At 39.7% G+C, this 16,615-nt stretch overlaps 2 protein-coding genes across 2 annotated transcripts; one reads left to right on the forward strand and one right to left on the reverse strand.

The window, feature by feature from the left end:
* Positions 1-1,266: 1,266 nt before the first annotated feature.
* Positions 1,267-6,102, forward strand: LOC306927835 (dicarboxylate carrier UCP2-like). Its single transcript, XM_079507698.1, has 8 exons — positions 1,267-1,304; positions 1,461-1,607; positions 2,426-2,634; positions 2,969-3,170; positions 4,181-4,378; positions 4,489-4,590; positions 4,954-5,134; positions 5,857-6,102. The coding sequence occupies exons 3-8, from the start codon at positions 2,509-2,511 to the stop codon at positions 5,969-5,971; spliced, it is 924 nt and encodes a 307-aa protein (XP_079363824.1). The 5' UTR covers positions 1,267-1,304; positions 1,461-1,607; positions 2,426-2,508; the 3' UTR covers positions 5,972-6,102.
* A 1,844-nt stretch (positions 6,103-7,946) lies between these two features.
* Positions 7,947-16,475, reverse strand: LOC306928675 (dnaJ homolog subfamily B member 13-like; the record flags this gene model as incomplete). Its single annotated transcript, XM_079508945.1, has 9 exons — positions 7,947-8,051; positions 8,378-8,426; positions 8,922-8,998; positions 9,963-10,076; positions 10,433-10,546; positions 10,850-11,019; positions 11,128-11,289; positions 15,985-16,088; positions 16,408-16,475. The coding sequence occupies 9 exons, from the start codon at positions 16,473-16,475 to the stop codon at positions 7,947-7,949; spliced, it is 963 nt and encodes a 320-aa protein (XP_079365071.1).
* Positions 16,476-16,615: the final 140 nt, after the last annotated feature.

The following is a 16,615-nucleotide window of genomic DNA, read 5'->3' on the forward strand; positions in this document are numbered from 1 at the left end:
TTGCTGGCAATAAGACATGTACTTATTTTATGGAAAAACAAATATGTATAACCCAATAAAGCTTTAAATTGTGATTTATATTGTTTGGTACAACTTGTTTGCATCTCATCTTAACCTACAGTACCTTATTTGGATTGTGGTATTACTAAATATCAAGATCAATAGTAATAACATTGCTTTTGTCACTGAAGCAGTAGATGAGATTACTTGATGAAATATTGGAATTGGGAGTGAATACCTTCACAATACATTCAATATCCATATTTATCTAGTACATAATTATTTGTGTTTATTTAGCATTCTTGTGGCAGAGTGTCGGTAACAATTTAACTAGAAAAGACACTGTGCTGTTTCTGAACATATGGATCTACTTTTAGGAGGTGGAGTGGGGTGTACATTTTGGGGGGTGGGGCCTCATGGTTTCTCATCATGACTCAGCAACAACAAGCACATTATGTAACGTTCTGTCCAGACAAAGTACTACAACAATGCGAAAACTGTAACTCAATACTTGATTGATTGACTGGTTGTGTTCCAACTCAAGTGGATGACACTAGTCTACACCACAACTGAAGACAGAGGTGAACAATATAGTTATTATAGTCATAGTGCTTGGTGAAGATGGCCTTAAGACAGATAAATGACTTATGATGTGCTTTAGGAAGAGGGATTGTTCTGAATTAGTACCATTGTTTTCATTTTAATTGCATTGTCTTTCTCTATGCAGCTAATCTTACTTCAGTCTGTCTATAGTTCATGAAAAATCTTATATAACAGCATATTAATTTAGCTCAAGTACTGAGAATGTCCAGAATGTTGTCAGGGCCTTTACTAGATTGTATTCTAATCATCTGAGAACTATGAATAGATGACTTGTGACTGCCATAAAAAGTGCTGGGAGGTTTATTTTCACCAGAGCAGGATTGATTAAGAAGGTAACATGAGGCAGACGTAGGTTAGAATTTTAACTTTATTGTAACTTTATATTCTGTCCAATAGAGCCACCCATTTATATTATGAATGGATGAATAGATGAATGAATGAGTCTTGTATTATGTTTCAGTAATGTGCATTCTATTGTTGTGCTATAAGATTTGGGGTGTTGCTGTCAGACACATGCATATCATCTTTAGGTGTCTGTGCAAATGAGGTCTCACAAGCAATTATGCCAGAGTACAAAACAAAGCACACAGCTGCCTTGCTGTGACGTGATACTGGAGGTATAAAAGGCAGCAGCATTCTCTTCTTCTCCCTCAGACCAGCGTTCCACCAGCATCGGCTCAGGTTTATACACATTTAGTTTGGTAAGACATTGTTCCTTGTTAAAACATTTTAGCCAATTGAATAACCTCCTAAATTCATGGAAAACAACTTAAACTTTTGAAAGTGATGTCAGCATTGTTGCTATTAATTATGTTTAGCCAAGATGCCCCTTTTAAACATATTTCTCTGTTTTTCAGAATTTGGAGTATGTTTTTTAGGAGTATACATTTTGAACGGTTTTCTATGGACATACAAGAAAACCAATTCAAAGCTGATGGTAAATTCAGCCAGAGGGACACCTTTAGAGAATCTTGATCTCGCACTGATGATTGAATGATTTCAAGGTAAGACTTTTTTTAAACAAAAATGTTCATGTTTTTATATAAATAGTTAAAGCATCACTCCCGATCTTCCGCCGTAGTCTGAAAACCCACCTTTTCAGACTCCATCATGGCCCATAGCACTTACCCTACCCCCTTAGACAGCACTTCTTAGACTTATATAGCATTTGAAACAGACTTATAGCATGTCATGTAGACAGCACAATAAGTGCATTGTATGTAGTCATAGCACTTCATAGTATATATGTACAGCATAGTATAGCATATATGTGTAGTTTATATGTATAGTGTCATTATATAGATATGTTCTAGTTATAGTTTATATGTATAGTGTCATTATATAGATATGTTCTAGTCACGGTCTTAGCTTACGCATGTTTCGCGATAAATGCATTTTTTTTTACATATGTGATGTATTCCCATGCTTGTGTTCTTGCCTATTGTAAGTCGCTCTGGATTAAGAGCGTCTGCTAAATGCCTAAATTGTAAATTGTAAATTGTAAAGCTCTATTTTCAGATTTTTCTCATAGATCACTGCTATGGAGGGTCTCCGTCTCTCCAGCTTTTTAGTAAACAAAAACCTTTGTTCCAAATGTTCAGGTCGGATGCTAATTTCATCCAATCAAGAGAGAGAATTTATCAGCTCCAATTTTATAGTGTTCAAATGTATTCTGCTCATTCCACCAGTGGAAGCTCTGCTGTCATATATAGAGGAGAAAAAAGGCTATGACATTTTTATGACATTCAGGTAGCCAGAACAAGTAAACGAGGATCCGCCCAGTGTTATGTGACGGTCTCAATTGTTCTTCTTTTGTCTTCAGATTTAATTCCCAGCCGATCATCTCCATTTCACACACCGAACAACAACCGTCACATTTGAAGACATCTTGTTCAGTTTGTAAAAATGGTTGGATTCAGAGCTGCAGATGTTCCTCCAACGGCAGCTGTGAAGTTTGTGGGAGCTGGAACAGCAGCCTGCATCGCTGACCTGTTCACCTTTCCTCTGGACACCGCCAAAGTGCGGCTCCAGGTAAGCTAATGAAGTTTGGCCTAAATATACAGTAGAATGTTGGGTTGCTGGGTGCTACACTTGTGGGATTGTATATGATAAACTATACCCAATTGTGCATCTTACATAAATGCTTCAAGAAAAGGTGATTGGTGAATATACTCAAAATCTTAATATTGTTTTCTCTACATGTCTGCCTCAAACCTATAAAAGACTGATCATGCACTAGAACCTGTTTCTGGAGATCTGAAATCCTGCACATGGCCCCTCCTGACATTTCAATCTATATACTCTTAACCCCCATGCTTCTGTTGACGTTGTGTTTTAATGTTTTATGACCATTTAACCTGCACAGCTTCAGGGGGAGAGTGGAAGCTCCTCGGCTGCAGGAAGGTATCGGGGTGTGGTTGGCACCATCACCACAATGGTCCGTACAGAGGGACCCAGGAGCCTTTACAATGGCCTGGTGGCTGGCCTCCAGAGACAGATGACCTTTGCCTCTGTGCGCATTGGACTTTATGACTCTGCAAAACAGTTCTATAACAAAGGTTCCAACGGTGAGTCCATATCCCATTTCATCTTTGTTACTCCAGTTAGATCTGAATTGTTTTGCAAAAATTGGCTTCCTGGTGGCACTATAACAGGCCAATGTGAAACATTTGGAGCAGAGGTTCTGCTCTGGCATCCAGGGAGTGTGTGCACAGTTTCACGTTGATCGGGCCAACGGTGTGGAGATTAGCTGTTCACAGACAGACAGATGGACGAACGGATGAACAGGGGGCAAAACACAGTCTCAGCCATGCCTTCGGCATGGCGGAGACAATTAGACTTAAGCGATTTAAAAAATAGCAAAAATAACTGATGTGTTGTGAGCATGTTGGCTAGTTTTGGATAGTTTCCACCCGTCAGGCTGCTGAAGCATGGCATGAGTCGGCCATCAGGTCACTGAGCAAGGCGTAAGTCTTGCTCGGGCCTGATGGCAAGCGATGCCTTGCTCGGCGGCCTGATGACAGGCAATGCTGACAGGCTGACCTTTAGACCTTTTTGTTGCTCTTCCTGATACACTGTGGATTATACCAGGGACCAGTTGACTTGGAGTTTAGCTCTTCTTGAACCACCCGCGGACTATACGCACGTTGAACAATGTTGCACCTTGAATATAGTCCTGAACCTGAAAATGTCCGTGCACCTTATATATATATATTGCACAGCACACAGCGGCTGCTATGCTCATGCACCTTATCTCAGGTATATGTTTGTTTTCTTTCTTGTGGAAAAGAGACCCTTATTTGTGTTTTAGTGTAAATAAGATAAGAGGGACCCTACGGCTGTGCCGTTTGTAATTTAGCTAAAAGAGACCCTACGAGTGTGCTTTGTGTGTTTTCTTATTTATCTTCTTGTCTTCATCTCCTCCCCCCCCCTCTTCTTCCCTCTCTATGTTTATATATAACACGATGGGAACTATGCACAAAAACGAATTTCACCCACTTTCTTATTGTAAAACTGTGACAATAAAGATGATTCTGATGATAAATATAATAATATATCTATAAAATGTTTTCTTCAGATGTAAGCATTGGAAGTCGGCTGCTGGCAGGATGCACCACTGGGGCTATGGCGGTGGCGTTTGCTCAACCCACAGATGTAGTGAAGGTTCGCTTCCAGGCACAGGCCAGGTCTTCTGGTATTGGCAGACGCTATAAAGGCACTATTGATGCCTACAAGACCATCGCTAAGGAAGAAGGCATCCGTGGCTTGTGGAGAGGTAGCTTAATTAATTGCACTACTCACTGTATTTATAAGCATTTGGTGTACTCAGTACTACTGTATGCATTGTACTTACGTTATTATGTTCTACCTTTTCTGTGCTTTCAGGTACTGGTCCAAACATCGCACGTAATGCAATTGTTAATTGCACTGAATTGGTGACATATGACTTCATTAAGGATACACTTATCAAGTCCACTTATATGACAGGTGAGACAAAGAACAATACAATACAAATATTGTAGCCTAGTTTCTTTCTGTCATTATGGAGTCCAAAGACCAATCTTTTGGTAATAATAATTAATGTATAATTAGGATTGAAATGGAACCTTACAGATCTGTAGCTCAGAGAGTGTACAAGGGTCTATTTGGTTCCATTTGTACACTCAGAGTTAAATTAACACTGAGGACCACAATCTACAATGCGGAATGGGGTCCGAGAGATACAAATCCTGCAGGGAGCCTGTGGCTTAATCCCTAATTGCATATCAAACTGGGGGTCGTTGAAATTAAAAGGATTGAGAATGAAACTCTAGACATTTTATAACTTTTACCATTTATTCTTCTATACAGATACTCTGCCCTGCCATTTGGTATCTGCTTTTGGTGCGGGCCTGTGCACCACTGTGATTGCTTCTCCAGTTGATGTGGTCAAGACACGATTCATGAACTCTGCTCTTGGCCAGTACAGTGGTGTCCTCAACTGTGCTATATCCATGGCCACAAGAGAGGGACCTTTTTCTTTTTATAAGGGGTAAGCGATGTCCTGATATAAAACTGTTAGATGTACACAAAATGAGAAAGAACATACGCACACTAGTTTATCGAGCTCCGAGACTTACTTTATTTAGAGGCAACAAATTGCAACGTTTCGACCAAGGTCTTCATCAGGCAAATTTGCCTGATGAAGGAAGACCTTGTATAGGTCGAAACGTTGCAATTTGTCGTTGCAAGTCTCGGAGCACGATAAACTAGTGTGCGGATGTTCTTTCTCTTCCTTGATGTTTTGCCTTGATGTCTGACATTCAGCACCTGGCCTAAATATAGGCATTGAGATGTGCACACAATCTTCTCTGTGAGATGTACACAACATAAAATAAATACAGTTGGAGGCCATCGATATTGTCCTTTTCTTTTTGCTGAGGTTTGCGTGATCTGCGCAAAAGGACAGTTAACCCATTTTGGGCGGGAACCCCTTTTGGTGTTTTAAACATTATAATTTAGCTATTGAAAAATAGCAGATCTACAAGCTCATAGCGCGCCACCGAGTGGCGCGCTATGAGCTTTGTAGGTCTGCTATTTTTAAAAATCGTGAAAATATTTATTTCAGAAAACTGGAGGATTTAGAAGGATTTTTTTAAATTTTGAGGTCAGGCCTAAATGGGTCAAATGATAAGGGACAATATCGGTGGCACCCAACTGTACATTTGTCATGTCGAATGGCTCAATCTAACATCATGCCCTCCCTTCATTCAGGTTCATGCCATCCTTCCTGCGCCTGGGCTCTTGGAACGTGGTAATGTTTGTCACATATGAGCAGTTGAAGCGGGCCATGATGATGGCGCAACACAAATACTCAACTCCACTATAACAGCTGCTGCTGACTGCCTATGAGTCAGTCTACCATACTGGAGTCTACCATACTGGAGATGGGTTGTTGTTGTTGTTGTAGTTTCTCACCTTCACTCTCAGTCCCATGCATGTGTGACAAAAGCTCTGCAATAAATTGTGTCGAAATGTAATATTTTTTTTTTTAAATAGTTTTTATTAGGCTTTTTGTATTATGACATAACTTAAGAATATCATTGACAGATAATGTGTAATTAAGTGACATACAATACATAATAAAAAAGGTACATAAATGTGATAAACAAAAAACAAAAAACAGTTAAACAGTGACAAAATAAAGACAACAGGACAGACACTCTTGCTCTCAAACTTTCCCAACACGACATTCTTCTTTTTAAATGAGAAAATAAAATAAGAAAAAACACTCAGTTCCTTTCTCCTTTTTTTTCTTCTTTCCAATTTTTGATTTGGTTATCTATTGTGTAGGAGGGGTTAGCGTGCACCTATTGAAATAGTCAATGAAGGGTTGCCATGTCTGGTAAAATCTATCTTCACTTCGAAATGTAATTTTAAGAGTTATGTCCAGATGGCAACACTTATATAAAGTGAAGCTGTACTCAATTCAGACTCTGTTGTATTATGTGTCACATGACAAAAATAGCAGATCTACTACAAACGGCGAGCTTGTACAGTACATCTGCTATTTATGATGTGATGCGTTACTATGGTTCGAGAGTTATCATATAGTCCAATAAACAGGCAGTAAACATAAGTCATGGAATCATATATTTAATGATTTCCCGGGATACTTATCCCAAAATGAAGGTTCATGTGACAGACTATGCACCCACTGCACACAAAATGAAGTGGAAACCGAGCTACACTTCCTAACCATCTGTCCATTGTACCAAGACATCAGAGACACATACTTCCCACAGATTACAACCACACACAGAGATTTTGAAAACATGACCAATGACAAAAAACTCCCATATCTGCTGGGCGAAGTACAACAATGTGCAAACACAGCAGCAAGATTTGTGAGTTGCTGTGATAGGAGAAGGATATCAAACGGAACACAACCACCCTAAAGACTAATCATTGTGTATACTCCTGCACTATACCTGCATCCAGTGATCTTGGTACAATATAGAAATTGATCTATTGAAGATTCTGACGTTCAAATGTACATATTTTTTGTTTTGATTGTATTGATGTATTGTTGTATTGTGCTTTCTGCTTTGGCAATGTAAACGTATGTTTTCTCATGCCAATAAAGCCCTTTGAATTGAATTGAATTGATATCATATGAACAGCAAAGGCATAGATGATAGCAAATACGACCTGTTACATCACAAATCAGATTGGCTCATATCAGTCCGTTGATCGGGGCGCCCCTGGAAGTGGGACAGAAGGCTCGTCTATCCTGGAGAATTCTGACGTGTCTCTACTTTTTCAGACACTATATAGAAATCTTTCTGTCGCTCTGTGACCTTGCTTGAGCACAGCTAGGGTGCACACTCTTAGAAGTAATGGTAACTGCTTAAAAGGTCTACTTTATCCCAACATGCGTCATATAAGTCAAGCCAGTCATAAACTACTGTATCATAAACTACACTACCGTAGCGGTTGTTTGTTTAACAGGGGTGTCCGAACCTTTTTCAAAGGGGGCCATACAAGGAAATATTAAAACAAACACCCAAGGGCAATCCTATAATGTACCTTTGGAATAAAAAAAGTCTCATTTAAACAATTTTCCTTAACTATCATCATCAATATTAATATCAATATCAACTCACATTTCCAAATGTAACCAGACGTGCAATGTAAAAAATGTAATAAAATAGCCTTTCTTTGACCCCTTCAGAATGAGACAACAAAGGATCAAGGAATCCTGACAAATTATACTCTGGGAAATGCCCAGTTTAATAAAAAACTTTATACGGCCGCGGGCCGTATAAAATCCGTCCCCGGGCCGCTCTTTGGACACCCCTGGTTTAGGAAGCCAGAGCCTGTTTAATCACACGTTTCCTTTCAGCAGAGAGCTTCTGGGGAAATTGGGTGTCAAAGACAATGATTAGGTTGCCTCTTCTGGATGGGTCCTGGGCAGTGGCGTGCACAGACATTTAGAGGGGCAGGTGCTCAAGTTAAAAAAGGGCACCTTGTGCAGTGCGTGGAACCGGCCGGTTGCCTTAATCTATTTTGGGCGGGAACCCCTTTTGGTGTTAGCATTATGTTATGCTTTAGCTATTTAAAAATAGCAGATCTACAAGCTCATAGCGCGCCACCGAGTGGCGCGCTACGAGCTTGTAGGTCTGCTATTTTTGAAAAAGAAAAAAAAAAGAAGAAAAAAAAAGTTTTTTTTTCGTTTTTTTTTCAAAAGGGCACATTGCCAAAAGGGCAGGGGGTGCTCTAGCACCCCCTAGTCCTGGGACAGCGGCATTCCTTCTCCAGTCACCACTTTATTGTACTGGGGGCTGGGTAAGAAAGTCAAAGTCAAGTCAAAGTCATACGATTTGTCACACACGTTACCGCAGTGAAATTTGTTCTCCGCATTTGACCCATCTCTTGGAGCGGTGAGCCGCAGCGTGCGCCGCGCTCGGGAATCATTTGATTAGTAGATTTGACCCCCAATCCAACCCTTTGATGCTGAGTGTCAAGCAGGGCGGCATTGGGTCCCATTTTTACAGTCTTTGGTATGACCCGGCCGGGGATCGAACCCCGACCCCCCAGTTTCAGGGCGGACACTCTAACCACAAGGCCACTGAGCTGGTTAAGATGTGATAGACAAGAACACATTCATTCCAGATATTCACATAGAATGCATTATTTAAATGTATGTTATTTCAATGACCTTGTGATTATGCCTAGCAGCTCAAACAGCATGTCTTAGTATTATTCTGGGATAATTACAAATAATATAACTATTTGATCTGCAATATCAGCAGCATCCATGATAGCAGAGCACTTACTGCACAATGTCATTGATAGGAATGTTGAGCAGCCTGCCACCTAGTGTCTCCACATCCACAGAGAAGCCAGTCAGAGCCTGCAGGAAAGGGAAGAAACATGCAGAATAAAGCATATCGTTGCTGTCTCCACATCCACAGAGAAGCCAGTCAGAGCCTGCAGGAAAGGGAAGAAACATGTAGAATAAAGCATATCGTTGCTGTCGGGTGGAAACCTTGTAAAACCGCTACCGATCCAAAGTAGTTATTATTTATTCATTCACAACCTTTTGTAAATCATTTTTTATTGGTTCAATATTTATAAAACACGCTTAACCATTTGTCTTTCACTTAGTTTCGCAAGTTTTCCAAAATAGCAATTATGAGCTTGTCAGTCAGCTATTTTCAAATGAAATGTGGATATACACGATTTCTGACCGACAGCGATGATGATGATATACTTGCAGACATGCAGCAAAGGTCATCATGAACGGGACTCAAACACGCGACGCGCTGTCAGGCCAGAGCCTATATGTTTAAAAAGCAGGTGGGGTGCGCACATCCAGTTCCTTGTTGGTGCTGGACAAAAGGTACAGTAGATACTGTACAGAGAAGGAGAAGTCCGCACACAGTCTTTGCTCCAACAGTGTTTCTTTTGTTAAAACACCATTTCATTCAGGACACAACGTTTCGGCCGTGAACGGCCTTCATCGGTGCCACTATCACCTGATGAAGGCCGTTCACGGCCGAAACGTTGTGTACTGAATTAAATGGTGTTTTAACAAAATAAACACTGTTGGAGCAAAGACTGTGTGCGGACTTCTCCTTCTCTGTACAGAGCCTATATGTGGCATACTGGACCACTAGGCCAGCGGGCAGTTGGCACCCCAATAAACAGTGAACTTGAGTATAAAATTAAGAATGACTAAGTAAGAAATACAGAAGTAAAAAGGATTTTTTTTTACAGCGGATAAAATATAAGAGGAAAGCATGAGAAAAATATATAGACTATTATCATTGCAGATGTACAATAGAAATGGTTTTGACCTTTCAAACCTGACTCACCATTTCTAGAGCGATCTGTGCCTTGTACACCAGGTCATTCTTTTGTCTAACAAAGCAAGGATGACTCTTCTGTCGCACTATGAAGATGATGTCGGCAGGAATACTGTTTGGCCCCTGAAGGCAAAAGGTGACCATACATTTGCACTTTTACAAAAAGTAAGCCTTTGGAAATAATTGGTCTATGTTATATGGGCCTATAATTGGTCTGTGTGCTTTTTTTTTTTTAAGCATCACTAAATGATTAAACTATGAAAATATCAAAAACACTATTTATGAGTGTCATATTTAAAATAATTATTATAAACATAATTGATTTCATTCAATAATTGATTTCCTGTTAGTGAATGAATTGTTAATACACTTACCTCTAGCCACACCAACATTATACTACTATACCAAACTGTTTGTTAATTATGCACATAGCACATATAACAGAATTATGTATATTGTTTACATTTAACATACTGTACCTGGTCGCCCTCCTGGGGGAAAGTTATCCTTGTGCCTTCATTCCAGCCAGGCTTTACAACAATAGTCAATATCTTATCTCTGATGCTGGAGGTGTATCCATCCTCGTTCATTACCTGGGTAAAAAAAAACAAGACATTATTTTATTATCGTTCCCCCAAACAAGGTTATTGTCCTTCATCCATCTTTAAGTGCACAGGAGCTCTAGTTTGCATCATGGATCATCCAATCTACACAGTCAAATCCTGTGTTAATCTTTGAGAGTGGCCATTTGTACACTATTGGGTACTGACTACTTGAATGTGTATTATTAATTCAATGTTAAAGATAAAAACAATAATGTCACAAGATGTATCTGTATGTCACAAGCTGTATCTGCAGTTGAGCCAGATAGAATAGTTGATGTACATTATCCTTACCCTACGAGATATCTTAATCTTTTTTGTGCATCCATGGAAGAGGTCATCCAGGGACAAGTGAAGATCTCTCTCTATGGGAGGATCCTGTGTTTTCACTGCTCTGCCTTTGCCTTGCTGCTGCACGCCATTCAATCTGACTGCCATCTCATCCACATCTTTTGAGTGGAAGTCTTACAATAACATTACAATACTTGTCTTACTCTTAAATATCAATATACGATATATCAATAGAAAAACTGTACAATTGTGTTTAACTGGGTTCAGAATGTTTCCTTTACCTGCAAATGGATTGTCACCTCCAAAAAACAGTTGGAAGGTTTTCGCTGGGTTCCCATGATACACATATCCAGATGTCCAAGCACCTGCTGCTCCAAACTCTGGCGGGATGCCACCTTTTAGTCCCTCCTCTCCAAACTTGTCATAAATAGCTTTCTTGCAAGCTGAAATAAAAACAAGAAAAGAAAAAAAGGGTCTATATAATCCTGCGATAGGAGAATGTACAGATTTAATAAATGAATGCCTTGGAAAATGATCGGAAATAATGGAAAATGTGGACATATTATTGCAGCTTTAATGTGCACATGCACATACACCAAAATGACAAAAGTACCATCTTTTGTTAACTATTTTGGTAGTCATTGTTTTGTTCCTTTCCTGCATACACGTCCATTGTACCAAGACATCAGAGACACATACTTCCCACAGATTACAACCACACAGAGATTTTGAAAACATGACCAATGACAAAAAACTCCCATATCTGCTGGGCGAAGTACAACAATGTGCAAACACAGCAGCAAGATTTGTGAGTTGCTGTGATAGGAGAAGGATATCAAACGGAACACAACCACCCTAAAGACTAATCATTGTGTATATTCCTGCACTATACCTGCATCCAGTGATCTTGGTACAATATAGAAATTGATCTATTGAAGATTCTGACGTTCAAATGTACATATTCTTTGTTTTGATTGTATTGATGTATTGTTGTATTGTGCTTTCTGCTTTGGCAATGTAAACGTATGTTTTCTCATGCCAATAAAGCCCATTGAATTGAATTGAAATATAGAAATCTTTCTGTCGCTCTGTGACCTTGCTTGAGCACAGCTAGGGTGCACACTCTTAGAAGTAATGATAACTGCTTAAAAGGTATCATGAACTACACTACCGTAGCGGTAGTTTGTTTAACAGGGGTGCCCGAACCTTTTTCAAAGGGGGCCATACAAGGAAATATTAAAACAAACACCCAAGGGCAATCCTATAATCAAATGTACCTTTGGACAATAAAAAAAGTCTCATTTAAACAATTTTCCTTAACTATCATCATCAATATTAATATCAATATCAACTCACATTTCCAAATGTAACCAGACGTGCAATGTAAAAAATGTAATAAAATAGCCTTTCTTTGACCCCTTCAGAATGAGACAACAATTAAGGATCAAGGAATCCTGACAGATTATACTCTGGGAAATGCTCAGTTTAATAAAAAACTTCCCATACTTTTGGGTGGGACATTAATAATACAATTCAGGGCCAGCCGGGGCGCCTGATGGAGGGGAACGGAACTGGTTGGAATAACGTGTTCCTTCCACGCGCTACGTCCAACCAGGGAAACTCCCCCCTGTCAGGTGTAAAGGAGCAACTTGGACACTCAGGCATGAAGGAAGCATGAGTTCAAGTCTGTTGCTCTCCCCATGTTCCCCATATATTGGGACTAGGTTGGCGGAGGGTGTGTAGAGCCCAGGATCACATTAGATAATTGACACAGGGGTGAAAAATGGGTTACAAAATCGTGGGATAAAAATTATAAATAAATAAAATAATAAAAAATACAATTCAGGTATGAAGCCGCGGGCCGTATAAAATTTGTCCCCGGGCAGCTCTTTGGACACCCCTGGTTTAGGAAGCCAGAGCCTGTTTAATCACACGTTTCCTTTCAGCAGAGAGCTTCTGGGGGAATTGGGTGTCAAAGACAATGATTAGGTTGCCTCTTCTGGATGGGTCCTGGGACAGCGGCATTCCTTCTCCAGTCACCACTTTATTGTACTGGGGGCTGGGTAAGAAAGTCAAAGTCAAGTCAAAGTCATACGATTTGTCACACACGTTACCGCAGTGAAATTTGTTCTCCGCATTTGACCCATCTCTTGGAGCGGTGCGCCGCAGCGTGCGGCACGCTCGGGAATCATTTGATTAGTAGATTTGACCCCCAATCCAACCCTTTGATGCTGAGTGTCAAGCAGGGCGGCATTGGGTCCCATTTTTACAGTCTTTGGTATGACCCCCCAGTTTCAGGGCGGACACTCTAACCACAAGGCCACTGAGCTGGTTAAGATGTGATAGACAAGAACACATTCATTCCAGATATTCACATAGAATGCATTATTTAAATGTATGTTATTTCAATTAGCTTGTGATTATGCCTAGCAGCTCAAACAGCATGTCTTAGTATTATTCTGGGATAATTACAAATAATATAACTATTTGATCTGCAATATCAGCAGCATCCATGATAGCTGAGCACTTACTGCACAATGTCATTGATAGGAATGTTGAGCAGCCTGCCACCTAGTGTCTCCACATCCACAGAGAAGCCAGTCAAAGCCTGCAGGAAAGGGAAGAAACATGTAGAATAAAGCATCCACAGAGAAGCCAGTCAGAGCCTGCAGGAAAGGGAAGAAACATGTAGAATAAAGCATCCACAGAGAAGCCAGTCAGAGCCTGCAGGAAAGGGAAGAAACATGCAGAATAAAGCATAATCGTTGCTGTCGGGTGGAAACCTTGTAAAACCGTTACCGATCCAAAGTAGTTATTATTTATTCATTCACAACCTTTTGTAAATCATTTTTATTGGTTCAATATTTATAAAACACACTTAACCATTTGTCTTTCACTTAGTTTCGCACGATTTCCAAAATAGCAATTATGAGCTTGTCAGTCAGCTATTTTCAAATGTGGATATACACGATTTCTGACCGACAGCGATGATGATGATATACTATACAGACATGCAGCAAAGGTCATCATGAACGGGACTCAAACACGCGACGCGCTGTCAGGCCAGAGCCTATATGTTTAAAAAGCAGGTGGCTTGCACACATCCAGTTCCTTGTTGGTGCTGGACAAAAGGTACAGTAGATACTGTACAGAGAAGGAGAAGTCCGCACACAGTCTTTGCTCCAACAGTGTTTATTTTGTTAAAACACCATTTCATTCAGGACACGACGTTTCGGCCGTGAACGGCCTTCATTGGTGCCACTATCACCTGATGAAGGCCGTTCACGGCCGAAACGTTGTGTACTGAATTAAATGGTGTTTTAACAAAATAAACACTGTTGGAGCAAAGATTGTGTGCGGACTTCTCCTTCTCTGTACAGAGCCTATATGTGGCATGCGCCTGGACCACTAGGCCAGCGGGCAGTTGGCACCCCAATAAACAGTGAACTTGAGTATAAAATTAAGAATGACTAAGTAAGAAATACAGAAGTAAAAAGGATTTTTTTTTTTACAGCGGATAAAATATAAGAGGAAAGCATGAGAAAAAGATATAGACTATTATCATTGCACATGTACAATAGAAATGGTTTTGACCTTTCAAACCTGACTCACCATTTCTAGAGCGATCTGTGCCTTGTACACCAGGTCATTCTTTTGTCTAACAAAGCAAGGATGACTCTTCTGTCGCACTATGAAGATGATGTCAGCAGGAATACTGTTTGGCCCCTGAAGGCAAAAGGTGACCATACATTTGCACTTTTACAAAAAGTAAGCCTTTGGAAATAATTGTCTATGTTATATGGGCCTATAATTGGTCTGTGTGTTTTGGGTTTTTTTAAGCATCACTAAATGATTAAACTATGAAAATATCAAAAACACTATTTATGAGTGTCATATTTAAAATAATTATTATAAACACATCATTGATTTCATTCAATAATACCAAACTGTTTGTTAATTATGCACATAGCAACAGAATTATGTAATATTGTTTACATTTAACATACTGTACCTGGTCAGTATGTTAAATGTTAAAAGTTATCCTTGTGCCTTCATTCCAGCCAGGCTTTACAACAATAGTCAATATCTTATCTCTGATGCTGGAGGTGTATCCATCCTTGTTCATTACCTGGGTAAAAAAAAAACAAGACATTATTTTATTATCGTTCCCCCGAACAAGGTTATTGTCCTTCATCCATCTTTAAGTGCACAGGAGCTCTAGTTTGCATCATGGATCATCCAATCTACACAGTCAAATCCTGTGTTAATCTTTGAGAGTGGCCATTTGTACACTATTGGGTACTGACTACTTTAATGTGTATTATTAATTCAATGTTAAAGATAAAAACAATAATGTCACAAGCTGTATCTGCAGTTGAGCCAGATAGAATAGTTGATGTACATTATCCTTACCCTACGAGATATCTTAATCTGTTTTGTGCATCCATGGAAGAGGTCATCCAGGGACAAGTGAAGATCTCTCTCTATGGGAGGATCCTGTGTTTTCACTGCTCTGCCTTTGCCTTGCTGCTGCACGCCATTCAATCTGACTGCCATCTCATCCACATCTTTTGAGTGGAAGTCTTACAATAACATTACAATACTTGTCTTACTCTTAAATACCAATATACGATATAGCAATAGAAAAACTGTACAATTGTGTTTAACTGGGTCAGAATGTTTCCTTTACCTGCAAATGCATTGTCACCTCCAAAAAACAGTTGGAAGGTTTTCGCTGGGTTCCCATGATACACATATCCAGATGTCCAAGCACCTGCTGCTCCAAACTCTGGCGGGATGCCACCTTTTAGTCCCTCCTCTCCAAACTTGTCATAAATAGCTTTCTTGCTAGCTGAAATTTAAAAAAAGAAAAGAAAAAAAGGGTCTATATAATCCTGCGATAGGAGAATGTAAAGATTTAATAAATGAATGCCTTGGAAAATTATGGAAAATGTGGACATATTATTGCTTATAGCAGCTTTAATGTGCACATGCACATACACCAAAATGACAAAAGTACCATCTTTTGTTAACTATTTTGGTAGTCATTGTTTTGACTCAATGTCTATGCTCCTTTCCTGTGATTATACGTTAGGCTATTGACTCTTAAAAGATCGTTCTCAATTTAATCTGCTTACGGTCGCTTAGGACATCATAGGCTTCCGCAAGTTGATGGAATTTCTCCAGGGCTCCAGGTGACTTGTTTGTGCTTGGATGATACTTCAGCGCCAAACGTCGATATCTAGCCAGATTGAGTGACAAATGGTTAGAAATCATCATCATTAAGTGATCATCTCAACATTTTACACCAATATAAAACATCACCTTAACCCATTTTGCTGTTAGCATCATGTTATGCTTTAGCTATTGAAAAATAGCAGATCTACAAGCTCATAGCGCGCCACCGAGTGGCGCGCTACGAGCTTGTAGATCTGCTATTTTTGAAAAAGCGAAGAACGACTGACATAGAAACATAGCTTTTTCAGAAAACTGTCAGGATGTAGAAAACATTTTTAGAATCTGATCTCAGGTCAAAATGGGTTAAGGACATCTAAACTTACGATTGTTTGATAATTGCATCAGTCACAGTTCTGTTTATTTCCAATGTTACATAGTAATCCACTCCCATCAATTCCCAATTCCCCAGCCTCTCTACAAGTACTCCAGTAATGTGCATTCTATTGTTGTGCTAAAGATTTTGGGTGTTGCTGTCAGACACATGCATATCATCTTTAGGTGTCTGTGCAAATGAGGCCTCACAAGCACTTA

The sequence above is a fragment of the Electrona antarctica genome, assembly GCF_951216825.1.
Source record: "Electrona antarctica genome assembly, chromosome: 8".
Lineage (NCBI taxonomy): Eukaryota > Metazoa > Chordata > Actinopteri > Myctophiformes > Myctophidae > Electrona > Electrona antarctica.